Consider the following 26,214-nt stretch of genomic DNA (forward strand, 5'->3'; position numbering starts at 1 on the left):
ATTTGTTTTGACATATTCTGTTTTATTTTTATAGGCTATATTTAATTCTCATAGCAAATCTGAAAAAATAAAAAAAAAAAAAAAAAGCCCAAGCAACTCAGAAAAATGGAATTTAAAGAGACAGACATTTTGACATTCAGAAAAGAGAATCTGTGGCAGAGAGGTTTCTTCTTCTGAATATCACTTGAATTGCAAGGCATTAAAAAAGGTGTGAAAAGGCAGAATAATCAAAATATTCTGTGGAGTTTTCTGTGGAGCTCAATGTGCAGATCCTCAATTTAGCACTAGAATAATTTTTTTTTTTTTTAATTGCTTCTCTCCTAATCTGCCTTTTGAAGGCTTGTAGGACAAAAGTAAAGGGGGAAAAGCTGAGACTGTTCCTGGTGAACCCAGCCCTGCTTTTGAACCCCCTTCCCTGTACAATCTGAGCTAAGAATCCCCTACAGAGAAGAAAATAAGAGTTCCTGGAAACTTGTGTAAAACCATTGCTCAGAAATCTGCTATTTTTCTTGGTGGCAGAACTATTTCATTAATGTCCTCATGAAATGAATGTTGCCATTAATTAACAATGTAATTACTGTAAAAAATGAGCTGCAGCCAGCATCCAACCGTGGCCCCTGATCTTGCAGGCAGATATAAATGTCTCATCTTTACTCTTCTGAGTATTAACTTCAGTAGGAATATTTTTTCTGGGGAAGTTGACCAAGTTCTTTTGAGGGTCCAGGCAGTTTTTTTTATGACCAGAGAGCTGCAGGAATTTCACAGAAGCATTGTCTCTCTGTTGCTTTTTTTGTTTGGTTGGGTTTTTTTCTCTTTTTCTTATTTGTTTTTTTCTTTGTGCTGCATTTTTACAGCTGCTCAGTTGAGCTGAGCTAAAGAAAATACTTCATCAATGTATTTTTTCTTTCACATTTTTTGCCACATGCTCCCCAAGCCTAGTCAAGATGGATTTCTAGTTCTGTATTTATTTGATATAAGACTTGCAAGGGTGCTGGGGTTTCTTATTCCTTGTTTTTTTCCCTTTGGTTTATTCTCTCCTCCTCTGTATCAGATTTCTTTCCTCAAACACTTCTTTGGGTAGGCTCGTGCTTCTTTCACAACTCCTGTTTTGTATAGGAAATTAAAAAAGGAAGCAACTATCCCCTGTTCTGAGTGCATCCTGTAAAACACATAAATGCACAATATTCACCCAAGAGAGAAATAAAAATCTGTGCTCAGACTTTTATCCTGTACACCACAAGGTTGGACTTACCTACCTGAAAGCTTCTGTTTTCTCTTTTTCTATGGAAAATATTGCCTCTCCCCACAAGCCTGCCTGGACTTGGAATTTAAGAAATCCTACTGTTTCTGTATGTCCTTGCCTTCTTTGCCAGTTTCATTCTCATCAAATATATCAGAGGGAATTAATGAATAAAGATGGAATGGAATAGACCCCAAAAGCATGTAGACATACCTTATATTCACATGAGACACCTGAAATTTGGAATGCATTAGTTTTTGGTGGTTTTTTTTTTTTTTTACAACCTCCTAAATACATCTGCATTGGTTTTGTTTATTAAGATTCAGCTTGATTCTGAGTTTCTGCTTTTGCAATCAAAAATTGCTCAGGAAAAGAAAGATTTAAATAAAGAACCTGAAAAGATAAGAGAGTTACATTTATCCTGTCTCAAAGTATTTACTACTGAGGCCATGGGCTAATGTTGAAAGACTTGAGAGGCATTGAGGGTTCTGATGAGCTTGAAGGAGAGGTTTTGTGTGCTGGGATGGAAGGGAAGGTGATGATGTTAGGATGCTGATTTGGGAGGGACTAAAAGTGCAGCTAGAGCATGGGGCAGACAGATGGATGTGGGAGGATTGTGGGGAGATTTGTCAGCAAGGATGAGGTCAGGTTCCTGGTCTGGAAAGCTGAGGGTGCAGTTCTCAGAGTCATCCTGGCTGATTTGCTCTGTGCTTTTTGTATGTTAGTATTGACTTTCACTGTGTGGAGGGAAAATCTAAATCTAGTGGGGGCTCTACACACATCTGTCTACAGGGGCTCTGCTGGCTGTGTCCATGTTCTGGTTTGGAGGACAGGTGTCTGCCAAGAAAGGCAGGAGCTTGTCTTTGAAATGGAGAATGTAAACCCTCTCCCTCCAAATTATTAGAATTTTGAAATTAAGGGGCTCTCAGGCAGATAGGGGAATTAGGAATAATAGTTCTTTACTAGGAACATTAAAATAGAAATACAGTATTACAAAGAACAATCCCAACCCTGCCAGAGTCAGAATCCAAACTGGCACAGTCAGTCAGTCAGGGTGGTGGCACAGTCCCATTCCATGGTGCTGCATCCTCCTGCAGGGGCAGATGTGGCTCAGCTGGAGCAGTGCTCCTGGAGAAGGGGCAGTTTTCCTCTGAAGCTCCAGGGATGATGTGGAAGGGTCTGGCTTTCCTCTGGAATCCAGTGGAAAGAAGGTGCCTTGGTGTCCAAAATCTCAGTTTTTCTCTGGGTAGGAAAGGCTTAGCTCCTGCCCTGGCTGGAGAATCTCCCAGTGGGATGATGGAATTTTATCAGCCATGCACTGGTACTCACTGGCCATGAACAGGAGATATCTCCTGGAGGGAGGATGGGCTGTGGGAAGATAAAGATGATTGCCCAGCTGGTTTAAAGATGGCCCATTAGCAGAGAATATGTGGCAGAAGATCAGGGGCACTGCCCCAGCTGGTTTAACAGATGGGGACAGAACATACATTGCTGGTCACATCCTATATTGCCACCCAGGACAGTCCATAACCTCTCCTCCACACATCAAACAAGAGGCTGGGCCATTGAAACTCTGCCATGCTGGCTCTGGCCATGCCAGTTCTGCCCCACTCTCCCCATCCCATGGCCACTCCACCTGCTCTTCTACAACATTCACAGTCATGACCCCAATCACCCACATTCCTATTTTCTGTTTTAATTTTCCTGCACTTGCCTCCATTAGCCCAGACCCAGACTCCTTCCTGCCCCCATGATATTTCATGCCTGCCATCCCATCCTTCACTGTCAACACTTCCCCATTTTAGGCACTGGTTGAAGTTTTCTCTGAATTATTGTAGTAAATCTGTTGGAGTGAGTGATGGTGGTCAAGACATCCCCCAAGGCTAGACTGTCACTGTTCCTTAGAACAATGAGGAGCTTCTTTCCCAAAGAAAGTAGGACACTGAAATGCTGAATATGAACTGTGCAGCTTTCAAAGATCCCAAGAGCTCCTTTGGTCCACAGCAGATGCTCTGTCCCCAGGGAAATTGTCTGATTCTTGGTCAGCAGCTGATCTGAGACAGGATAAATCAGATGCCAGGAGTGCAGGAAATATCCTCTTTGCATGGCTGACCTTAGAAATGGATTTACAGCTGGCCTTGAGGGATGTTCTCATTCTGCTGGAGGAGAGGTTGTGCTCCCACATCACAAAGGAGAGCCATGTAACTCCTCAAGCCTCCCCAAAAATCAGGGCTGAGGCTGTCACTGCAGGATAAACCACTGTACTGGGTTTGTTCTCATGCTCTTCCTGGCAGCTGAGCTAAGCAGAGCATACAAAAGAGTGGCCAAATATACCTTGATATTTTCCTACTCTGTCTTTTCCTTAATATGATCCATTCTAAAAGAGCTTCCCCCTTTTCTAGTATAGTGCTGACGAGATTGTTAGCAGAGGACTTTGCTTGCTTTTGTTCCCTGAACAGAACTAGGTATAAAAAGCAATTGTAAATGTTTATTTTCACTCAGTGACACACTGGTAACACTCCCTTCGTTTTTACCTTTTCTTATTTTGCTTTATTTCATCCTATTTTGATGAAACAACTGAAGTTGTTTCCTTTTCTCCTCCATTTTTCTTTCAGGGCTTTCAGTATTTCTTGCACTTGCCCTTCACTATTTTAATTTGCAAAATGCCTGTCTGCATGCTGTGTTAGGGAGGTGATGTGTGTGAGGGGAATAAATTCCTTTGTAGGAACCATGTCAGATCAAGCTCATTCTTCTCTGTTTGGAGCATCACTGTGATGCAAAATATCAAAGAAGTTCACAGAAATGAGACTCAGATCACCTTTCTCTGCCTTACTCACATACCTGTTTCTACCAAGGGAGCCATTTCCTCTGTTCTCCATATTTCAGGGGTTTTTTTTCATTTTTTTATACTGATTTTTCTGTTAAGTCCTTTATAAAAAAAATAAAATTAAAGCTTGTGAGAATATCCAAACATCTATACTTTGAGTTTATCTGATGTTTTTTGTCTTTGATCACAGGAGTGGATACGACAGATTTACCCAACTTCAGAGTCTCAGTGGGAACAAAAACAGGCAGTGCAGCACTTGACATTGAAATCCTGCACAGAAGTGAGTTCAGAGTCCTGTGTTCACATCCTGGGCCCAGTTTCATCCCTTTGTCTGGCTTTATTTCCTGGGTATTGTCTCTCTGTTCTCCAATCTCCCAGCCTGCCTAGACTGTTCCTTTCCCCCCTTTCTGTGCTTTTCCCTACTGCAGCAAAACAGAAGGGATGTATTTTTCCACTGAAAAGTCATTTCACTTGTGACTTGTGTTTCTTTGGTCTTAACCAAGATGAGATTCTGCTATGCTGAGAGTTCACATACATCAAATTAGACTTTTTTTTGGCCAGATCTACTCGTGATTATATTTAAGTGCTCATCAGGAATAGGTGAGTGAAGTTCAAATCAGCTTCATTTCCCAAAATAGCCATGCTGGGTAAGGCTCAGTGCTGGTCCTACCAGGATCCTGTCTTCTGCAGTGATCAATAGTCCTCCTTGGAGAAGTAATGCAAGAACAGTCAAATATAGAATGACCCTTCTGTATAATCTCCATGACAAATGGAGTGTCAGGAACTTCTCTGGATGAGGATGATATCTGCATTTTAATAGCTTTTCACTGAATTTTATGCTATGCTGGGTCTTCAGTGCAATATTCTCCTATCACTGATTGATTCTTTTAGCTCAAATATACATTTATCCTCCCTAGTAACTTATATAATTAATTTAATAAGGACAAGATTTCCCTTATTTTAAACCTGCTGTCTCAAAAGATTATTGGCATCCTGCAGTTCTTGTGTTATGAGAAGCAGTAACTCATCTCCTCCAGCAAAGGTGAGTGTGATTTTTACACACCTTTACTTTATGTCCCTTCAACTGCCTCTTTTTCAGGCTGAGCAAAAACAGTTGGGAAAATCACTTTAGATAATTGTTATCCATGCTTAACTGACTGAATAGAAGAATGATTCCTGTTAGTTTGCAGGAGGTCTGGCCTCACACTGGAATTCATCTCTCTTTTCCTGATAAAAAAAAAAGGTGATAGGATAGAAAAAAATGCTTATCACATCTGCTGATGACAAACATGATAAGAGTGGGAGCACCCTCTGCAGGGCAGAACTAGAATTAAGAATTACTGTAGCAATCCAGAATATTATTTAAGGGAAAAAATGCTTCATAATAATTTTTTAAAATCTGCGTTTTCGCATTTAGGTCAAAACAGTTGTTTGTGCAAATCCATCATGAGGGAGATATTTAAGCAGTGATAAACAGAATTAAAGCTGAAAAGCTGAACATTAGTAAACAGAGATTTTGCAGCACAAGCAACAGTCAGACCAGTGTGTGTGAAAAGGTGGCCTGGCACAGTCTGAGGTGTGTGTTCTCACCTGTAGCTTGGTGTAGGACAGAGCTGGAGGTTAAAGGAGGATGCAGATTATTTTGAGATTGAAGAGGAATTAGGTAAATTATGAAAAAAAGTTGAAGAAATGTGCAGGGAAATCCAAGAGAAGGCACGGTAGGAACTATCAAATAAATAAAAATTCCTAGCAAGACAGTAAGCTTTTCTTCTTGTCCACTTTTTCAGACAAGTAACTGGCAACAGAACAGATTTAACATAAGAAGACCCTTAGAAAGCACTGAGGAAGCCCCTAGAATCAAACTGGAACCAGTTGTCTGAGTTTTGCAGAGTATTTCTGCCACTAGGGATTTTAAGGACAAATCAAACATCTGTCAGGGGTACTTAGGTCTAATTGATTCCACTGCACAGCAGAGATGAACTAAGATGACCTTTTGAGATTACTTTCAGTATTCTTTCTTCTGCTGTAAAAAGAAGAATTACACCATAAGCAGGCTAACCTTGGGAGTAACCCAGAGAGAAACAAAAAAGAAGTATACAAAATTTAAAATTTAAAAAAAAAAAAAAAAAAGGGAGACAGGTTAAGCCAATCAGCTGCTGATAGATCCTGCTTTTATTCATAATATCTTAAGTCTAATGGTCAATCATAACACTGTCTAAAAACCCTGTATCTGCTTTGCAGAAAAGAGAGGATAAATTTGGAAGGAAACAAAGAGGCATGAGGCATAATCAATATTGTGTGTCAGGTGCACTCACGATTTTAGGAAAACACTTCCCTGCACATGAAGGGAATGCAGGTGAGCTATGGAAAAAGCCTGTGAAATGTGGAATTTCTGCTTTGAAATTATTCTGCACCTTTCAGGCCTTTGTCTATCAGCTCTATCTGATCAGATCAGTCTGAAAACAAAGGCTTCCCCCAGGATGAAATTTACCTGGGTAGAGCTGGTCCAACATTATTGAGACAACAGAATTTTATTGGAACAAAGGAGGAAGAATTTCCCTGCTTGAGCATGACCTGTGCAGCTCTGGCTGTTCTCACTCATTTTATTTGGTGCCACAGACACGAGTGGCTTGTGTTGATTTTGGAAACTCCTAAAATTTGTTCAGAGAGGTGAAATGGATGATGTTGTAGAAAGAAAAACTGTCTTTTTAATGCCAGATGAATACATTAACCTTTGTATTCCCATAAGCTAAAACTCATTTTATTCTTCCTGATCTCTCTAGAAACAGTGAAACTCTTAGGAAAATATTTAGAAAGCTGTGGTAATATTCAGTTGTAATTATGTTTTTCACAGAACAATAATAAAATAAGATATTTTTGCAGTGAATTTCAGCCAGCAATAGGCAAAAGCCTGAATGACCTGACAGTGCTTCATGGTAACATGTTAATAACTACTTCAAATTTTTTAAAAAGTGACTTTTTTTCTTTTTATTCTTTTTAAAAATACCTTTCAGTCCTTATATTTTATCTCCTCTAGATCACTGTGCCTGCAAATTAGACATTGTACACAGCAGTACAAATAGTATTTGATTTAAGATCAATTACTTCTGCAATCCCTAAATAAAACCTCACTTCTGCATGCAGGAGTGAGTTTGCTTGCACACAGTTTTTAGGTGTAGTGAGCCTGTTAAGTGGCATTTCACATTAAAATAAAAAAAAAATCACATAAAGCTGTGTGGAAGGGAGTATCAGATGTAACAAAAACAAACTTTATATGGAGGAGAGTGACAGCTGGAGGGAGCCTGGCTGAGGTGACACCTTTCAAAGCCTGAGCTGCTGGCAGACTCTGTCCTTAGTGTTGGCAGGTGGGACAATGAAAAAGCATTGTCACAGACACACAGAAATATGCACTGTCACAGCCAGTGATCCATACAGTGGAAGGGGTTTAATTTGAGGATCTTCTTACTCTTGGTTCTGGTTTTGGCCTTTAACTACTGCTCTGCATTTTCCTCTAGACCCTCCACAGCATCAAGTTTTGGTGACCAATACTAACTCAGCTCCCAAGAAAAGAAAATCTTTAATCTGATCTATTTAATGCTTTCCAGGAAGGTCTCCATATATGAAGCACGCAAGAGGATAAACTCCACCTTATGAAGAATTTTACAGAATTTTTTCATTTCTTCTTTTACAGTGCAATTCTTCCCTAGCAGACTCAAACATCATGAGGAATCATGCACATGTTTTATCTTTTGATGGAAGGAAGAAGACAGTCTGTTTCTACTGGTGGGGGATAGAAGATAGAGCATGTGATAAGAAAATCAAGTTCTCTGGCATATTCAAGCTCTACTTTTTTTTATTAAAGTCTATTGAAAACCAGGCTCCATTGTTTTATTCAAATATTGTGTTAGGAAATGAACAATACACAAACAAACCATTGTACTAGGATGTGTCACAAGCTTTTTGTACAGATTCACAGTGATAAATAGATAAAAAGACATTGCTTTTGATCTATACCAGATACTCAGGAAGAATACAAAGTGCAGCTTTTTAATATTATACAGTCTCACCCAGAGGTGTTTCACCAGAAGACTGGCACATAAACAATTTCTTTTTGAAAACAGAAGTTTCCAATGCATGACAAGCACTAAAATTGCTTCCTCCAGATCATGGGACAGAGTTGTTGGCACAGGCTGCTTTCAATGTCCATTCCCACCTTCAGAGAGAATGCGTGAGGGCTCTGTGTACTTTGCTGTCATCAAGTAGAAGAGGGCAGGGGCAGGTACCAAGGCAAGCAAAGGCAGGTCCTGCTCAAGCTTATCCAGTTTGGAAATGGAGATGATTCCATAGGCATGAAGTAACCAGTGGCTGAAGAGGACAACGAGTCTTTTCTTCCTCACGAGCAGATCCTTGAAAAACTTGCAAAATAAACACAATATCCTGTTAGCATTCAGCCTGTTAGCCAGCACCTGAAATTTAAGAGGTGTGACAGGTGGAGCACAAAAACCATGTGAAGCCTCCTGGTTTTGAGCCCTTCCAGCATGCACCCAGTTTTTCAGTGCACCATCAGAGGGAATTCTCACATGAGATTCCTCCAGCCAAAAGGAGAAGGGATAAAGGAAGAGGCTTAAATGTAAAATATACCACAGAGAAAAGAGACAAAGTGGTCTCTGCTCATTCAACTTTTTTACTCTGGAAATGTGTTTACCCACCTCCACTTCAGAAGCAGACAAGTACACAGCCAGTGTAACCAAAGAGAGCACCAGGATGATGTATGGGAAGGCATAATCTAAAGGCAAACATGCAACATGTTAGCAGGCAAAACATGGCACAGCTTATCCTTCAATAAAGAGTTTTTCCACAGGTGTGAAGCTACTCTAGCTGCCTCAGCAAGGCACCACACATGCACAGCAGTGCCAAGCACAACCCTTCAGCTGCTCCCTCTGAGGTTTTCTGCTATCTCTCAGTGGAGTAACTCAACACTTACACCAGGAATTGAAAAAGGTACATAATGAGAAAAGTAGTCAGGCTGAGTGGGGATTTTGTGGCACCTCTCCAAATGTGACAAGAATGCTGGAAGCAAAACCAAAAATAGCCAATCTCCCTAAATTTACATTGAAATCCATCTCTGAAATCAGACAAACTCTGCCTTAGCAAAAAGTGGATCTAGTTTCCTCTGAAGTACTTTCCTCTCACACCCCCTCCATTCCTTTTTTGGGAAAGGGACAGTCCCTAGCAGCACAGGCTGAGGCAAAGCAGTGTTGGTCAGGAGCCTGGTGAGGACAGAGCTCCTAACAAGCAATCTTTTCAGGTGAAACCCCTCAAAATAACCCTAAACAATATCCTTATTCCCAAAGCAAAAAGTGTCCCTTCCTTCTCTCCCTGAAGTCCTTCCTTAGTGTGCATTTATAGGTATGTTCAGGAGTGTTTTTAGGAGAGAACTCACAGAGGAGGCCTCCTCCCACAGCCTGCAGCACGGTGAGGATGGGGAAGAAGTAGAGTGCTGCATAAATGCTTTTAAATCGGTCAGACCTTCCCAAACCACAGGCAATCTTCTTAACCAGGAGAGGCCGGAGCAGCATCATCAGCACGAGACAGAAAGCATAATAGATAAACACAATGGTGTACCTGGAGGAAAAAAATATATAGTTCTTTAAAATGTGCAGTTTTCTCATGGAGGTTTGGGTCACAATCAAGGAATTTAGAGTTAGTCAGTGAACTCTAGATTTTATAGGGAAAAGGTGTTAACACAGAATGATGGGCTCACTTTTCCTTAGGAGAAACAGCCAAGATGTTTGCTTTCCAAGGAAAGGAAAACAAAAAGAACAAAGTTTTAAGCTGCACAGTGACAGGATGAGAGGACATAAGTCTCAAGCTGCACAATGGGGAAGTTCAGGTTGGACATCAGGAAGAATTTCTTCACAGAAAGGGTGATCAGACACTAGGATGGGCTGACCAGGGAGGTGATGGAGTCACCATCCCTAGAGATGTTTATGGAAAGACTGGAATTGGCACTCAGTGCCATGGTGTTGGGCCATAGGTTGGACTCAATGATCCCAGAGGTCTTTTCCAACTAAACTGATTATGTGACAGCATGGGCTATGCCACTTTCTTTGATTACTCAGAAAGTCATTAAGTGTTGCTAAATCTGTGTAAAACAGCCCAATGCACAAAAAGCTCCAGGGATTGATTGTCACCGATCCCAGCTCTAGCAGAACACTTTTGGCAGCTGTGGGGAGGCAGGGACAGACCCCAGCTGTACAAAGGGCAGGGGCAGGCAGAGCAGGAACCCTCCACACTCACAGGGGGTAGACGGCCTCGTGGGTGCAGTGCACCGTGGTGATGTAGTCGGGGCTGGGGTTGTAGAGCATGGTGTACCAGTCTGAGAGCTTCTTCACGCGGCAGGAGCGGATGCGCAGGGAGCCCACGGGGTCGCTGAGCAGCAGCGTCACCACGGCGGCCGCGCTGCACTCCAGCAGCGCCGTCAGGTGCTGCAGCAGCGCGCTGGAGCTGCGGGACAGCGCGCACCGTCACTGGCACCGACATAACTGATACACTGACACTGACACCATTGATACACTGACACCATTGATACACTGACACTGACACTGACACCACTGACACTGACACCACTGACACTGACACTGACATCATTGATACACTGACACCATTGATACACTGACACCATTGATACACTGACACTGCCAATGACACTGACACTGGCACCGACACCGACATAACTGATACACTGACACTGACACCACTGACACTGACACCATTGATACACTGACACCATTGATACACTGACACTGCCAATGACACTGACACTGGCACTGACACCGACATAACTGATACACTGACACTGACACCACTGACACTGGCACCATTGATACACTGACACCATTGATACACTGACACTGCCAATGACACTGACACTGGCACTGACACCGACATAACTGATACACTGACACTGACAATGACACTGACACCACTGACACTGACACCATTGATACACTGACACCACTGACATTGACACCATTGATACATTGACACTGCCACTGCCACTGACATAATTGATACACTGACACTGACAATGACACTGACACCCCTGACACTGACACCATTGATACACTGACACTGCCAATGACACTGACACTGACACTGACACCACTGACACCGACACCACTGACACCGACACCACTGATACACTGACACCATTGATACACTGACACTGACACTGACACTGACACCACTGACACTGACACCATTGATACACTGACACTGCCACTGCCAATGACACTGACACTGGCACTGACACTGACATAATTGATACACTGACACTGACACCACTGACACTGACACCATTGATACACTGACACTGACACTGCCAATGACACTGACACTGGCACTGACACTGACATAATTGATACACTGACACTGACAATGACACTGACACCACTGATACACTGACACTGCCACTGTCATTGTCAATGACACTGACACTGTCACTGCTGCTGCCACTGACACTGCCACTGCCACTGACACCATTGATCCACTGACACTGACACCATTGATCCACTGTCACTGTCACTGACACTGGCACCACTGACACTGACACTGTCACTGACACCATTGATACACTGACACCATTGATACACTGACACTGTCACTGTCACTGACACTGTCGCTGACACTGCCACCACTGTCACTGACACTGACACTGTCCCTGCCACTGCCACAACTGCCACTGCAACTCTCACCACTGCCACTGCCACTACTGACACTGTCACTGCCACTGACACCATTGATACACTGACACTGCCACTGTCACTGCCACTGCCACTGCCACCACTGTCACTGACACTGACACTGTCACTGACACTGCAACTGCCACTGGCACCACTGACACCATTGATACACTGCCACTGTCACCATTGATACACTGACACTGTCACTGACACTGCAACTGCCACTGGCACCACTGACACCATTAATACACTGACACTGTCACTGTCACTGACATCATTGATACACTGACACTTCACTGACATCATTGATACACTGACACTGCCACCGCCACTGCCACTGTCACCGTCACTCCCACCACTGCCACTGATACTGACACTACCACTGACACTACCCCCGCCACTGTCCCTGCCACTGCCACCACTGCCACTGCCACTGTCCCAGCCAATGCCACCACTGTCACTGACACTGACACTGTCCCTGCCACTGCCACAACTGACACTGCAACTGCCACCACTGCCACTGCCACTACTGACACTGCTGCTGCCACTGCCACCACTGCCACTGCCCCTGTCCCTGCCACTGCCACTCCTGGCAAACCCCAGCACCCAGGGGGCTGCGCATGGCACAGCTTTCTCTTAACCCAGAAGATGTGAAACCTGCTGAGTGTGGAAACTCTTTGACAATCTCGGGTGATTTAGGGTGTAAAAGAGAAGAGAAGTGAGCATAATGCACCACACATCTTGGAAGGAATATTGGCACACATGATATGAGCAGAATTTGCAAAGCTGCAACATGGCAATATTCATATATTAAACATTACCAGGCCCCTATTTTTTCAATGCTCACAGAATGATTTAGGTTCACAGGGACTTTAAAGACTATCCAGTTCCAACTCCCTGCCATGGATAGGGACAGTCCAGTACACTCCAGAGCCATCACTTCTTAAAAACTCCAGTCTAACACCTAATGGCCACATGCAGCTGTGGATTTAAACCTCTTTTTTACAGAATTTATCTCATGTACAGGCCACAGCAGCTCTGCTATCAAGACCCAAACCCAGAATACATATTCCTGAAGAGAAAACTCAAACCCATCCTCTCACTGCACTTGTGCAGCCCTGCTGACACTGACCCAGGAGAGAGGGGATGATACAACCTGCTGCTTCTGCTCAAAACCTGCATGCTACCACATCAACAAGGGTGGATGGGGCTCTGAGCAGCCTGTTCTACTGGAAAGTGTCCTCACCCATGACAGAGAATTTGAACTGGATGATCTTTAAGGTTCCCTCTCAATAAAACCAATCCAGGATTCTAAGAACTGCTGGACAGCTCAGTTCACTAACTCAGATCGATCACACAGGGATAAAAGATTTCCAATTTTAAACAACTCATCTAGAGAAAGGGTAAACAAACCTCTTCTTTCCAGAATACCACTCAATAAAGAACCAGTGTAAAACCAGGGGCAGCATGGCCATGAAGCCGAGGTACAGCCAGTCATAGCGGTCTGGAGATCCCGTACACTCCCGGCAGATTTTGTTGTCATCGGTCCTTTGGCCTCTAGGACACACCTACAGAAAGCAGAGGCTGCATTTAGAACCCCACTAGCAACAGCAAATCACTGCAGTTAATGGAAAAGCAGCTTGAAGATTGTCACCAATACATGAAAAAACAGAGATTTTAAAAAGACAAAACAGTAACCCCAGTAATTTCTCAACTTGCACTTGCTCTCCCTTGCTCTTTTTTTTAAATATAAGCAAGGGTGAAGCATGATTAAAAGCCTTCATGCAAGCCTCCATTTTCCTCTCCTGCTGTCACACCGCTCCCTCTCATCTCAGCTCCCTCACCAGTGCTCACAACCACTGTTCCCGTTCATCCCACCCTTCCTGGGTCTCGCTCTCCCTTAGCACTCCAGTAAAATCGGCGCGCACAGTGACTTATTTCAGCGCAGCTCTCCACACCCTGGCGTTCTGCTCCAGCTTTTCCAGCCCCTCCTCAGCTCGGTTCAGCACCGGAGCCCCAGCAGCTCCTCGGGGAGCGTGCGGCGGTGCTCCCGTGTACCCGCACCGCGCCGAGCCCCGCACTCACCCCGCAGTCCCCGTACGTCTCCACGGAGCCGTTCACCGACAGCACGGTCCTGCCGCAGTACAGCCCGAGGCAGGCGGGCTGGATCTCCACAGCTGCGGGGAGAGCGCGGGCCGCGTTACCGGGAGAGGCACCGAACGCCCGACCCGGCCCGCTCCGGCCGCTGACAACATCCTCAACCCCATCCTCACCCCGCTCCCCTCCATTCCCAGCCCCGTCCCGCTGCCCCGTCCCGCTGCCCCATCCCGGCCCGCGATACCGGCGCGGAACATCGCGGTAACCCAGCAACGGCCGCCCCGCTCCTTCCGCCGCGCCGCTTCCGCTTCCGCCGCGGGGCGGCTCCGCCCGGAAACGCGGGCGCGGGAACGCGCGAGGGGCGGGGCCTCCGGGGCGGGGCTTTGGCTACAGCTATGGGCGTGGTTGTTTGCGATAGTAGACGTGGTGTGGGCGTGGCCTCAGGCTGGGAGAGTCGGGGCGTGGTCTCTGGTTTGTGGGCGTGGTCTCCTGTGGGCCGGTGCGGGCGCGATGGCGGAGCAGGGCTGCGGTGGCAGTGGCGGTGACGGTGGCGGAGCGGGACGGGCGCTGCCGCCGCACTCGCCCTCGGGCGTGCTGCTGCAGACGGTGGAGATGCACACGGGCGGCGAGCCGCTGCGCATCGTGCCGCGGCTGGAGGCGGCGGAGCGGGCGGCAGCGGCGGGGCTGTCGCTGCTGTCGCTGCGGCGGGAGGTGGCGGCCGGGCACGACCACGTGCGGCGGGCGCTGATGCACGAGCCGCGCGGGCACGCCGCCATGTACGGCGCCGTGGTGGTGCGCGGCGCGGCGGCCGCGGAGGGCGCGCACCTGGCCGCCCTGTTCCTGCACTGCGCCGGCTACAGCGCCATGTGCGGCCACGCCGTTATAGGCCTCGGCCGCTTCGCCCTCGACTACGGGCTGGTGCCGGCGCCCACCCGGCCCGAGACCGCCGTCCGCCTGCGCTGCCCCTGCGGGCCCGTCACCGCCTTCGTGCCCTGGGACGGCCGCCGCAGCGGCAACCCCGTGCGCTTCCACAGCGTGCCCGCCTTCGCTGCCGCCACCGGTGGGGAACAGTGGGTTTTGAGGGGGTTTGGTGGTGGCCCGGCTGAGGGGAGTCTGGTAGTTCTGTCCCTGGTTCTCTGTTCTTCAGAGGTTATCAGGGATGCTAAGGTGCCATGGGAGTACTCAAGTTATCCCTGTCCACTGCCCTCGCATACAGCTGGGTTCCTTCACTCTGTGTAAGCCCATTGCTCAGCATTGTTTTGCCTCCTCACCTTTCTCCCTTTCTCTGCTCAGACTTGGCCATTGATGTTCCTGGCTATGGGAAGGTGGTGGTTGACATCGGCTATGGTGGCACTTTTTATGCCTTCCTCAGTGCTGAGCAGCTGGGCCTTGATGTGTGCTCATCAAAGACCAGAGACCTTGTCAGTGCAGCGAGTGCAGTGACAGAAGCAGTGAAGAAACAGGTATGGATGAGCACTCCCAGCATGTTCACTTTGGGGTGACTGCACCAGACTGAGATGCTCAGGGTGGTGGGAGAGTCCCATCCTCCCGGGCCCATGTTGAATTTCAGAGTCCTTACAGGGACAGGAGAAGGAGCCTTCCTGCTTCTCTCTGTTACCTGCAAGGCAGAGATGGAAACGCAGCAATGTGTCCTTGTCCCCTTCCTCTGTCTCTCACAGAAGCTGCACTGCACACATTCTGCTCTTGTGTGTGTTTGTGACCCTCTCTGTGCTGTTCCCAGTTCAAGCTTCATCACCCTGAGAGTGAAGACCTGGCTTTCCTCTATGGCACCATAGTGACAGATGGGAAAGATGCCTTTAGTGAGGAACCCACCACCAACATCTGTGTGTTTGCAGATGAACAGGTACAGAAACGGGCTCTTCTCAGGCACAAGAGGCACCACAATTGTACCTTTGTCCCTTAGATCCACTGCAAAGAAGAGAGTCTGTTCTGATTCTTGATTTGGGCAGTGACTGCTTGTACTGCTGTTGTGTCCCTGGGTAGCAGTGTCAATGCACACATTCTGGTTTTGCCCCTAATAGCAGAAATACTTCTGTACACCTTAGATGATGGCATTTTAAAAAGGTTCATACCAAAAACCTGTTGATTGGAATTTTCCAGGAGTTCAGGGACTGAGACAGGATCCCAGCATAGTACATGTCCCTAAAGTCCTAATCCAGGGAACATGTGCTGGGGATGAACAACAGGAGAGAAATGGGGTGTTAAAATTCTGTTCTTGTCTGCAGTGCATAAGGTATCATATAAATGGCAGGGGAAGTTTTGGTTGAACTTCCCAGCAGTGATGAAGAGTGTGGAGCACTGGGACAGGTCACCTCAGAAGCTGGCCAACACTCTTTTTGGAGATTTTAAAGACCAGGCTGGACAGGAGTCCCCTCAGTGTAAGGAGAACCAATCTTGCCTTGAGGTGTGAGAATAGGGCAGGTGGCCTCAGCTCCTCTCAGTCCTTTTGAGATGATGCTGGGAAGATTTCAAGTGCTCCCAAATTGCCTCAGTGTTTATTACATCATTCATCCCTAATTGTGCCAAAGCCAATCACAGCCCAAAGTACCCCAAACCTGCTTCTTTTCTCATTCTCAGTTGTGATGTATCTGTATCCTCTACAAAACCCTGGGTTGGAGGGGTTCCCCCCAAGTGCAAGGTAAAGGTGACAGAACTGAGGGGAGCCATCTCATTTTGTGTTAAACCCCAAAATCTCAAGCTGCTCTAGACTGATGTCTCTGCTGTAGGTTGACCGAAGCCCCACAGGTTCGGGGGTGACAGCTCGCATTGCCCTGCAGTTCCATAAGGGACTCATCCAGCTGGGCCAGACCAGAACCTTCCGGAGCAGCACCACGGGCTCCTTGTTCACTGGGAAGGCAGTGAAGGCAAGTGGCTTGTGCTGGACTTTCCCCCTGTCTCAAGGGCTGCTGTGCTCAGTGGGGAAGCAGAAAAGCCTTTCTGTGCCTGGGGAAGGTGTCAGAAGGAGGGAGGAGCCTGTGGGCACTTCAGGGATTTTTAGGATCTTGTGTTGTGTGGCTGCTGCATGTTTTGGGATGTGTGAGAGAGCTGGGGGAGGTGTCTGCATAAATGCCAGGTAGCACTGGAGTTCTGAGGGGTTGGGAGAGTGGACAGATTCTTGCTGCCTCTATCCTCATCCTAATCCCTCTGCAGGAAACCAAGTTTGGGAACTACAACGCCGTCATTGTGGAAGTCTCAGGAGAAGCCTTTTACACTGGTACAGCCACCTTCACTGTGGAAGAGGAGGACCCACTGAAACATGGCTTCTTCCTCAAGTGACCTGAGCCATGGGCAAAGTCTCACTGATGGTACTGTGCTTCTCCTGCCCATGAATTTCTGTTCTCCTTCTCCAGATGTTGCAACAGGAACAGCCTTGGGTGGTGTGACAGCATTTGTCACATTTCAGGATAGCAGGCCTGTTGCCCTCTTGTGATTAGCATATTGGGAGCACTGATTAACATATACAAGCTGCTCTGAGGTGCTGTAGTATTTTTCTTAGTTTTCTTCCCAATAATTCACAGAAAACAGAGCTGATGTTTGAGAGCTGCCTTCAAATTTATGTGCCTTCTCTACGTCTACAAATTACGAATTTCAAAGTTAGATTTCTATTAAATGCCAGCTGAAAACTCTGCCATTTTCCTTGTTTTCACTCCCATAGCTCATTTGCAGGATTCTGCTGAGAGTCATGACTCTGGGTTTGAATTGCAAGCTCTTCTTGTCTCCTGCTCAGCCAGCTGTGCTGCTCTGTCTCATGCCCTACCTTCCCTGCTTAGCCTGTCCAGACAATCCCTTCCTCACTCATTTCACCCCACCAGGGCTCTCCTGCATCCTGGGGCTGGATACAGATATTTCATCAGAATTTCCTATATTCCTGCTGAGTGCCCATGCTGTGCTGCTTCCCTAAGCCTTCCTCTCTTGCTTATCTTGGACCACTGGCTGCAAATACCCTGTGGTTAACTTTCAACAGGAGCAGCTGTGTTTGAAGGTCTGAGCCATTACGACCTTTGACTGCTAATTATTTACTGATTTTGTCCCAAATCCAGGGGCAGCTTGTGCAGCAGAGTGCAGTCAATGCTTGCTTTGCTGGAGTGCCTCCAGGGAAAACCCAAGCATTTGCAGTGGCAGGAGCAGAGATTCAGACCTCTGGTGGCCTGTCACTTCTACTATGTCTCTGGACAAAATGGTGCTTGTTAAATGAAGACACTCATGGGAGGAACTGGCATTTATTAAAATGAGGCATAAAAATGAGAATAATCATCTCACAGTAGCTCTTGCAGCAGAAGGGAGAAAGCAGACTGGTGAACTTAGATAAGGCTGGCACAGAAAAGCCTGGGAGGAATTTCTTCTGTCAGTGTGAAAAAAACTTTGTAGGAGGAGGAAACAAAATTCCCCCGATTCATGCAATTGCTGTGCTGCCAATGGAGATTTTTTTTAGGATGGTGTCTGGGGCTCTCACTCCCAGCTTTCCCTGTAACCCCCTGTAAAGCCTCTGGTCCAGGAGAACAAGAAGTGACACACACATCCTCTGTGCTTGCAGGAGCACACTCTTCCATGTGTTTTCATTTTCTGGGCATCTCACTTCTGATCAGCCCCCCAGCCTGGCTCCTGACAAGGAGCTGGGACAGTGAGTCACAAAGCGCAGCACAGGATGTTTGGAGGTTCTTCAGGCACTAATTGGGATGCTTCCTTCATTACCTATTCTCTACCCCCTATCCCTAAGAAAATTTTCAGGTAGGGGCAGGCAGCTATAGCATGGATGAGAGTGGGAGTGCCTGGCCCGATCCCTCAATCCTGCAGCTGCAGACCAAGCCGGAGCCTGGTGAGCCGGGGCGGTGGATCCCTCCACCCGAGTCTCTGGGGTGGCTGTTCCTTGGTGATGGGCTGTGCGGGGAGAGGAGTGATGGGGAAGCACATCTGTGCGGAGCCAGCGCCGGCTCCAGCAGGGGGACGATGCCGGTGTGAGGGCTGCGATCCCCCAGCCCCACTGCCCGTCCGCGGCGGCTCCGCTCCGCCGCCCGCGGGTCCCGCCGGGCCGGGCCGGGCCGGTTCCCCGGGCAACGGCGGCCGAGCGACGTCAGCGGCCGGGGGAGCCGTGGGAGCCGGGAGCGGCGGGGCCTGTGCAGCCGCGGCGGGGCCGGGCCGTGAGGCTGCGCATGGAGCCGCCGGCGGCCGTGCCGGGCAACCTCTCCCGCGGCGGCGGCAACGAGAGCGGCGGGGCGGCGGCGGCGGGGACGGGGACGGGCTGGTCGGCGGCGGCGCTGGCCTCGCAAGCGGCCGCGCTGCTGCTCATCTTCGCCCTCTCGGCGCTGGGCAACGGGGCGGTGGTGCTGGTGATCGCCCGGCACCGCCAGCTCCGCACGGTCACCAACGCCTTCGTGCTGTCGCTGTCGCTGTCGGAGCTGCTGGGCGCCCTGCTGTGCCTGCCGCTGGCCTTCCTCAGCCTGCTCAGCCGCCCGCCCGGCGCTTGGCTCTTCGGGCAGCGCCTGTGCCTGGCCAGCGCCGCCCTGCACGCCGGGCTGGGCATCGCCGCCACGCTCACCATGGCGCTGCTGTCCTTCGACCGCTACTGTGCCATCGTGCGCCAGCCGCGGCACAAGATGGGCCGGCGCCGCGCCGCGCAGCTGCTGGCCGCGGTCTGGCTGGCGGCGCTGGCGCTGGCCGGGCCCTGGTACGGGCTGGCGGGCGAGGGGCACGGCGAGCCCGGGCACGGCGCCTACCGCTGCGTCTACGTGCTGCCCTGGGGCTCCTCGCGGCTCGGGCCGCCCTACGGCGCCGCCCTGATCGTGCTGTGCTACCTGCTGCCCTTCGCCGTCATGTGCTTCTGCCACTTCAACATCTGCCGGGCGGTGCGGCTGGCCGAGAGCCGCGTGCGGCCGCTGACCACCTACGGGCACCTGCTGCGGGCCTACGGGGAGATGCGCACGGCCACCACGGTGCTCATCATGATCGTCTCCATCATCTGCTGCTGGGGGCCCTACTGCATCCTGGGGCTGGCGGCCGCCGCCGGCCGCTTGCCCTTCTCGCCCACCATGGACGCCGTGGCCAGCGGGATGGCCTGGGCCAACGGCGCCATCAACCCGCTCATCTACGCCGCCCGTAACCCAAACATCTCGGTGCTGCTGCGGCGCAGCCGGGAGGGCGGCTACAGGACTAGGAACAACGCGGTGGCTTACCTGTCGGTGCCGGGCCGGCAGCCCGAGCCCCGCGGCCGGGCCGAGCGGGTGCGGGAGCGCTACATCAACCGGCAGAGCGGCGCCCCGGGCAGCGGCCTGTCCTCCTCCAGCCCGGCCAGCGGCGCCGAGCTCGCCATGTGGGCCTGCAAGACTCCCGCTGTGCTCTTCTGCCGCGACGGGCAGCCCGACACCGTCTCGGAGAGCGCCCTGAAGGCCAAAGCGGGCGCCATCGACACCAGCCTGTGAGGGCATGGGGCGTGAGGCGGCTGGGCCTGCCTGCAGAAAGTCCCGGTGCTGGAGACCCTTGCAGCAGAATTAGCAGGAAAATGAGGGGCTGTGTTTATCCGCTGTGCGAGCTCTGCTTTGGTGACCCGATCTCCGAGCAGCGGGAGCTGCACAGGGAAGGAAAATCCCCCTTTTCATGGCAGCCACCGAGCCCGGCCAAGCAAGAGCTCAGCTGCAAGAACAGTGTTGGCTCCAGAGCTGCAGAATGTGCCACTGTGAAGCTCCGACACACCAAAGCATCCCAAAGTGACTGAATGGCTGTGTGAGCTGCTTGCTAAGTGCCCAAAAAGCCATGGAAAGCTGAGCGCTGGCAGCCACTCTGAAAACACCACACTGTGAAAAGCGCTTCATGGCACGAAAATGTTGCTTTTACTCCGTTCTATGTGGAAGTGCCAATAATCATAAAGTCACAGACTGTAGGACAGGCTGAAGAAGTGATGTATTTATATATTTATTTTTTTTTACATTTAAACTCTGAAGCATAACAAGAAAAGTAATTGTGATATGTGATACTGGGAGGGAAGGAAAGGAAGGTAATACCTCGGGTGTTGGAATTTCAGCAGCCTTTTTGTCTTTTTTTTGCAGGTACAGTCGACTTAAAATGAGTATGAGACACTTGAGTTCCTCAGACAGACTGGAAAGTGTGTGGGTGTAAACTGTGGTGTGCATAAGATATATGTTTTCTTTTTCAGCTCATCCAAGTGTCTCACATCTCCAAGGGATTTGCCATAATTAGAGGAGCTGTGTGAGAAAAGTGTCTGAAAGGAGAGGTAAAGCAATAGCACGTGAAAATCTGTATATGCACAGAACAAATATTGTGTTGATGGCAGAAATCCGTTGGAATACAATGTTTCAAAACCAGCTGTTTGCTATTGAAAAGAAAAAAAAGGGGGGGAAAATAACGCCTTGGAAGTGCGACTGCACAGTATAAATTCAAATTATGAATTTATCAGTGTAATCTTTTTCTTCAAGGCCCCAAAGCCTTAAATTAGTGTTTTGAATCAGAAATAATGACTTGGCCTTTGTTTGTCTTTGTCAGAGTTAAGTGTGAGACAGTATTTTTCCTTGTACAGGCTTTAAAACTCCAGTGTTTCATTTTTACCAGTTTTTTCAGCTGTTTGTGACGCCGGTGAACACAGTATCATTATTTTGTGAGACAAGAAATAAATTGTCTTTTATGCAGGAAATGAAAGTGTCTCAGCCTGGCATCATTCTCAGGCCAGCCTTGGGAAGGGAACTCCTGTAAAAAATTGCCAGATGAATGACAGTAGAGAGACCTGATTGTTTGTGAGATTTTAATGCAGCTGGTTTCCATGCTGTAAGCATTACTGTAGCTTTCTTCTCTGATGCTCCTGAAGCCCATGAGGCAAAGATCTGGCCCTTGACTACTCAGCACTGCTAATTTGCCCTGCAGCTGCTGGATTTTGCAGGTTGAGCAGTGTTTTCTTGCTGTTTCAGAAAGAAGCTGTGCAGAAAGCCCCAGCTCTTCACAGGAGCTGATTGACACCAAGTGACACGGGTGGCTTGTTGGAAGGGCAACAGTTTTTGAAATTGAATTGAAAGGAGTTTTTGCCCTTCCCCAGCAATGTGTGGCTAAGTGTAAATGAAAAGAGATGGTTGTGAGTGATGAGATTGTATTTAAATCTAACCAGGGTAGCTGCAGGTGGTACTAAGGAGATTGGTGGGGGATAATTGATGATGCAGAGCATCATGCAGGGGCTGAAAGCCTCTGAAAAGTGTGGTCTTGCTCCTCTCAGTGCCTGGCTCTGGCCACCTTCCCTGTCCTTCTGTCCCCACCAGCCCAGTCACTCAGGCACTGTACAACCCTTGATTCCCTCTTTTTCATACTGGTTTCCTTTTATACTGATTTATTGTCCTGTCCAGTGTACCACAGGCCAGGGAAGCATCTCTGTGGCAGCCAGTTGTGGCAAGGGAAGGATTGGGGATGTCAGGGCTGAGAGAGCTGCAGTGGGAGGAAAAGTGGCTTTCTAGGAAAGTGGCAGTGAACTGCTGTAACACAGGTTTCAATGTATTTTTAACAAGCTCAGGCTGGTGCATGTTAGTCTTGCATGTGAGGAATTGAATGAGGGCAGCTGGCTGTGGTCTTGGAGGCATCACAAATTGGCACATTTCTGTGAAATGCTAACTTGGGCTGCAGCAAGGGGAGATTCTTGACCTGATCCTTTTTGACATGGAACTGCTGCAGCTCCAGTAGAGAGCCAGCTTGTGTTTTAAAGCTGTGCCTGGCCTGTGCTCCTCATAATCACAGAATCATAGAATCATTTCAGTTGAAAAAGGCTTCTTGGGTCATCGAATTCCAGCACTGCCAAATCCACAACTAACCCATGTCATAAGTGCCACATCTAGATGACTTTTCAGTGCCTCCAGGGACTGTGACTTTACCACTTCCCTGGCAGCCTGTTCCAGTGTTTGGCAGCATTTCCTCTGAAGAAATTTCCCCTAATATCCAATTGTAACTTATTTTGGTGCAACTTGAGGCATTTTCATCTGGTCCTGTTAGTTGTTACCTGGGAGAAGAGACCAACCCCACCTGGCTGCAACCTCTCTTCAGGTAGTTGTAGAGAGGTCCCTTCCAAACCTCATTTTTTTCCAGTCTAAACACTCCCTCAGCCACTCCTCATGTCACATCACTGTTGAGCAAGTCAGGTACACAGCTCTCTACAGCCACATTTTTTTAAGTATGTTTTAAAAAGTACAACTGACTGGTCTTAACCACAAACAGTACAAACCACACGAAGGCTGCCTGCCAGTGCAGTGCTTGAAATGCTGCTGTGTCCCAGCTCTGCTGAAGCTTGCTGCCTCTCACCCAGTTAGTGAGAAGGTCTGCACCTCACAATGGCTCCATGTGGTCATCAGGGAGAAAGAAACCAGTGGATTGAGCTGCTGTTTTACCCTAGCTCTGAAAAGTCTGCCTGTGGTTTCAGCTGCTTGTTCTTAGGTGAGAAAACATTGCAGCAGGTGGCTCCTGGCCAAGCCACTGTGGGACATCACCCCCAAATCTTCCACATGCCCATGCTGGTGTCACCCCACTTAGAGATCCCCTTTCTTTGGGCTGAAAAGCTCAGAAGGCAGGAAGACACTGATGTTTTAGACACTACAAAACTGTCTCTGAGGCTCCAATCCTCCAGCCTCTTTCATTTTTCCTCCCTTGAGAGGGGTCTGGACAAAGCAAATTGCACAAATCTTATTTGCTCAAGGATATTTGGACATATTTTAGCATACAAAAAATCACATGGATTATTCTGAGCAAAATATTCAGCATAGGGGAAAGAGGAGTTAAGTGATTTGAAGGCCAGTTCAGCCCTGAATACCAGAGACAGCTTCAGTCAAAGGCAAATTAAAAATGAGTCTTTGGACTCTTTAGTCTCTTGTTGACTTTCCATCATTCTTAAACCCTCAGTTTAAGAGTACCTTACTATTTGGCAATGATAACATGCCACTGACTGAACTAATGCATTATATCTCACAAGGAAAACATTAAGTCTTGATGAATGACAAGCATTTTAGAACATACTGCTCCAACTGCATGCAGTGGTAGTTTTCCTGCTGATTTAATCATCAGATTCATTCAAGTAGTTATTTTCCACTCCTTTCCTAATCTGTGGATGAAACCACCGTTCAAAGCAAATGCTGTGTGCATACCTTACGAAGTGTGAACAATTAACAATCCAATTAGCAGTATTTATAAGTGACAGCCAGATGGGCTGTAATAGCTGCCATCAATCACCAGAACTGGGAGAGCTCAGGAGTACTAAACACCCCATTGCTGCCTCTCTGTCAGCACTGGTGTTAATTCCTGTGTCCAGCAGATGCCAGCAGAGACCTCAGCAGCCAGCACAGCTGTGCCTATAGCGATCCTGAGAAAAGCCTCTTTCTGTTAATGAGATCAACCACTCCCTCAAGAAATGCTGCTTCCCAAATATGAGCACTCAAGGAAGGGGTTGTGACTGATGCCCAAAGAGCACCTCATCTAAACCCAGTTTGAAAAAGATTCAATAATGCACTTTGGGAAGTTTGTTGTATGGGCTGAAGTGAATAAAAAAGCAGATTAGAAAATTGGCATTTTGTGCATGCAGGCAGAGCTGCAAACCTGCAGCCTGGAGGGCTGGTGAGATCAGCCCTAGTCTGGCAGGGTGCTTTGTTCAGCAGCACAGCTGCCTCTGGATGCTTTTGTATTTCACATGGTGATTCCAATTATTAATAATAAATGGGTGCACATCTAGGTCTGCTTACAAAGCATTACAGAGACACAAAGTAAGAGCTAGAAAGAAGAGGTCCCAAGTCCTCCAGGAGGAATAACCCACAATAAGATCCAGATCCAGTCTTGGGGGCCTCATGCCCCACTGCACAGTGCTGCTTTGCTGCTGCAAGCCTTGGGCTTGCTGTGACCAGTGGGGTGAGTCTCAGTGGTTTCACTGGGACTGAATTTGGGAGAACAAGGTCAGTCCTCCTGCTACAGCACGGACAGCCCTCCTGCTGGTCCCAGTTTGCAGAGGAGTGATGAGTTTTCAATGCCATGCTGCTGGCAGGCCACTACCTGAGTCCTGAAGCATCTACACTCACCACAGCCCAATGCTTGGGCAACAGCTCGGCATTTATAGATTGTTTTTTTCCCTAAGAAATCACCTCTGCAAGAAGCAGGAAGGAAAGTGATGTGGAGAGAGAGACAGACTGTGAATCCCTGTCAGTGGCATGAAATGGATGAGTCACAGGGGAAATCAAAGTGAAAGTAGCAGAAACCCCAGGGCACAACACTAATCTGTCTGGGAAGTTGAGGATGATCTCAGCCAAGAAGACCCCAGCAGGCTGTGACAGAAGGAAATTTAACAAGGGGGGCTCTTTGCTGGAGCTGTTTGTACTGGGTGGCAGAGCACACCAATGTGCCCACAGGCTTCTGGGGTGATCATAAGAGATGAGCAGGATCTAGCTGTGATTCAGCAGAGAAAGTAAATTCACCCTGAGAGGAACTGCTTGCTATTTGTGTTATTTCTTGAGCTGCTGGCACTGAGCTCCTCATGGTTCAGCTAGTTTCACAAAGACAAGCACTGCCAGAAGCCCACAAAACCAACTGGGGAGCAATTTGTGAGTACTTGGAATCCTTAATTCTATACATCCATTATTCTCACCTTTATTTTTAATCTTATCTCTTGCATAGTCAGTTCAGAAGCTATGGGAACATAGAAAGGAAATAATAAAGGTAACAAAGTTTTTTTAAAAGCTTTGTTTAGACTGAAGGATTGTGCCTTTCCTCAGGGGCCTTTTATTGTGTGCACTGAAGAGTTTAAGGTGTTGGGGCTGCACCAGGCTGGCTCTTATGTGAGATTATGGAAAACACCAGGCTAGCCCAGCCCACCCCACTCCATCAGGGAGTATCTGGGAGCATGCTGGTGCTTCAAAACCACTCTGGATGGACCCTATAAATTAATACACCCCCCCCCAGGCTCATCTACCCTCAGGGTAGATGTGGACAAAACCTGCAAAATAAATTTCTCTGAAATTCATCTCGCCCTCCCAGCAATTCCCTCATAACCCCATAAATGTAATTTGCTTACCTGATTTAGCAACATACTCTGAACTAATCTCAGCATCAGGGATAAAAAATGCTCTGAGTAACCAGGTCACTTATTTTTTTCCAGTGGAATCTAATGTGCTGCAGCACTTGTGCCTGATCTGTGCCTGTGGCTTCTGTGCTCAGTCTGGTGCATTTTACAGAACATTTGGTAATATAGCATCCCTGAGGTCATGTCAAGTTCTGAATACAGCATCTGAACTGTGGAGTCTCTACAGAAAATGTAACTCAAATGGTAA

At 47.9% G+C, this 26,214-nt stretch overlaps 3 protein-coding genes across 4 annotated transcripts; 2 read left to right on the forward strand and 1 right to left on the reverse strand.

The window, feature by feature from the left end:
* Positions 1–8,007: 8,007 nt before the first annotated feature.
* JKAMP (JNK1/MAPK8 associated membrane protein) lies at positions 8,008–14,265 on the reverse strand. The gene is made up of 7 exons (XM_079309337.1): positions 14,154–14,265; positions 13,898–13,989; positions 13,226–13,380; positions 10,368–10,574; positions 9,511–9,692; positions 8,777–8,853; positions 8,008–8,482 (listed from the first exon to the last, which is right to left on the reverse strand). Exons 1-7 carry the CDS (start codon positions 14,164–14,166, stop codon positions 8,264–8,266), a joined length of 945 nt encoding a protein of 314 aa, XP_079165463.1. The 5' UTR covers positions 14,167–14,265; the 3' UTR covers positions 8,008–8,263.
* Positions 14,266–14,370: 105 nt separating this feature from the next.
* Positions 14,371–17,556, forward strand: L3HYPDH (trans-L-3-hydroxyproline dehydratase). 2 transcript variants are annotated; one of them, XM_079309764.1, is made up of 5 exons: positions 14,372–14,969; positions 15,203–15,372; positions 15,651–15,773; positions 16,657–16,794; positions 17,081–17,556. In XM_079309764.1, exons 1-5 carry the CDS (start codon positions 14,420–14,422, stop codon positions 17,204–17,206), a joined length of 1,107 nt encoding a protein of 368 aa, XP_079165890.1. In that variant the 5' UTR covers positions 14,372–14,419; the 3' UTR covers positions 17,207–17,556. The 2 variants fall into 2 exon arrangements, with proteins under 2 accessions (XP_079165889.1, XP_079165890.1); XM_079309763.1 differs by having other exon boundaries at positions 14,371–14,969; positions 16,657–17,556.
* Positions 17,557–18,945: 1,389 nt separating this feature from the next.
* Positions 18,946–21,571, forward strand: GPR135 (G protein-coupled receptor 135). The gene has a single exon (XM_079309367.1). It carries the CDS (start codon positions 19,081–19,083, stop codon positions 20,344–20,346), a length of 1,266 nt encoding a protein of 421 aa, XP_079165493.1. The 5' UTR covers positions 18,946–19,080; the 3' UTR covers positions 20,347–21,571.
* Positions 21,572–26,214: the final 4,643 nt, after the last annotated feature.

This window comes from Erithacus rubecula (genome assembly GCF_903797595.1).
Source record: "Erithacus rubecula genome assembly, chromosome: 6".
NCBI lineage: Eukaryota > Metazoa > Chordata > Aves > Passeriformes > Muscicapidae > Erithacus > Erithacus rubecula.

Excerpts from the sequence above, each read along its gene's own strand:
- JKAMP (XM_079309337.1), bottom strand. Across the intron at positions 10,575-13,225 it reads TGGTATTCTGGAAAGAAGAG|CTCCAGCGCGCTGCTGCAGC; the intron begins GTTTGTTTACCC and ends GCTGTCCCGCAG. Across the intron at positions 9,693-10,367 it reads CACGAGGCCGTCTACCCCCT|GTACACCATTGTGTTTATCT; the intron begins GTGAGTGTGGAG and ends TTTTTCCTCCAG.
- L3HYPDH (XM_079309763.1), top strand. The coding sequence starts at position 14,420 with ATGGCGGAGCAGGGCTGCGGTGGCAGTGGCGGTGACGGTGGCGGAGCG. Across the intron at positions 14,970-15,202 it reads CGCCTTCGCTGCCGCCACCG|ACTTGGCCATTGATGTTCCT; the intron begins GTGGGGAACAGT and ends TTCTCTGCTCAG. Across the intron at positions 15,373-15,650 it reads CAGAAGCAGTGAAGAAACAG|TTCAAGCTTCATCACCCTGA; the intron begins GTATGGATGAGC and ends TGCTGTTCCCAG.
- GPR135 (XM_079309367.1), top strand. The coding sequence starts at position 19,081 with ATGGAGCCGCCGGCGGCCGTGCCGGGCAACCTCTCCCGCGGCGGCGGC.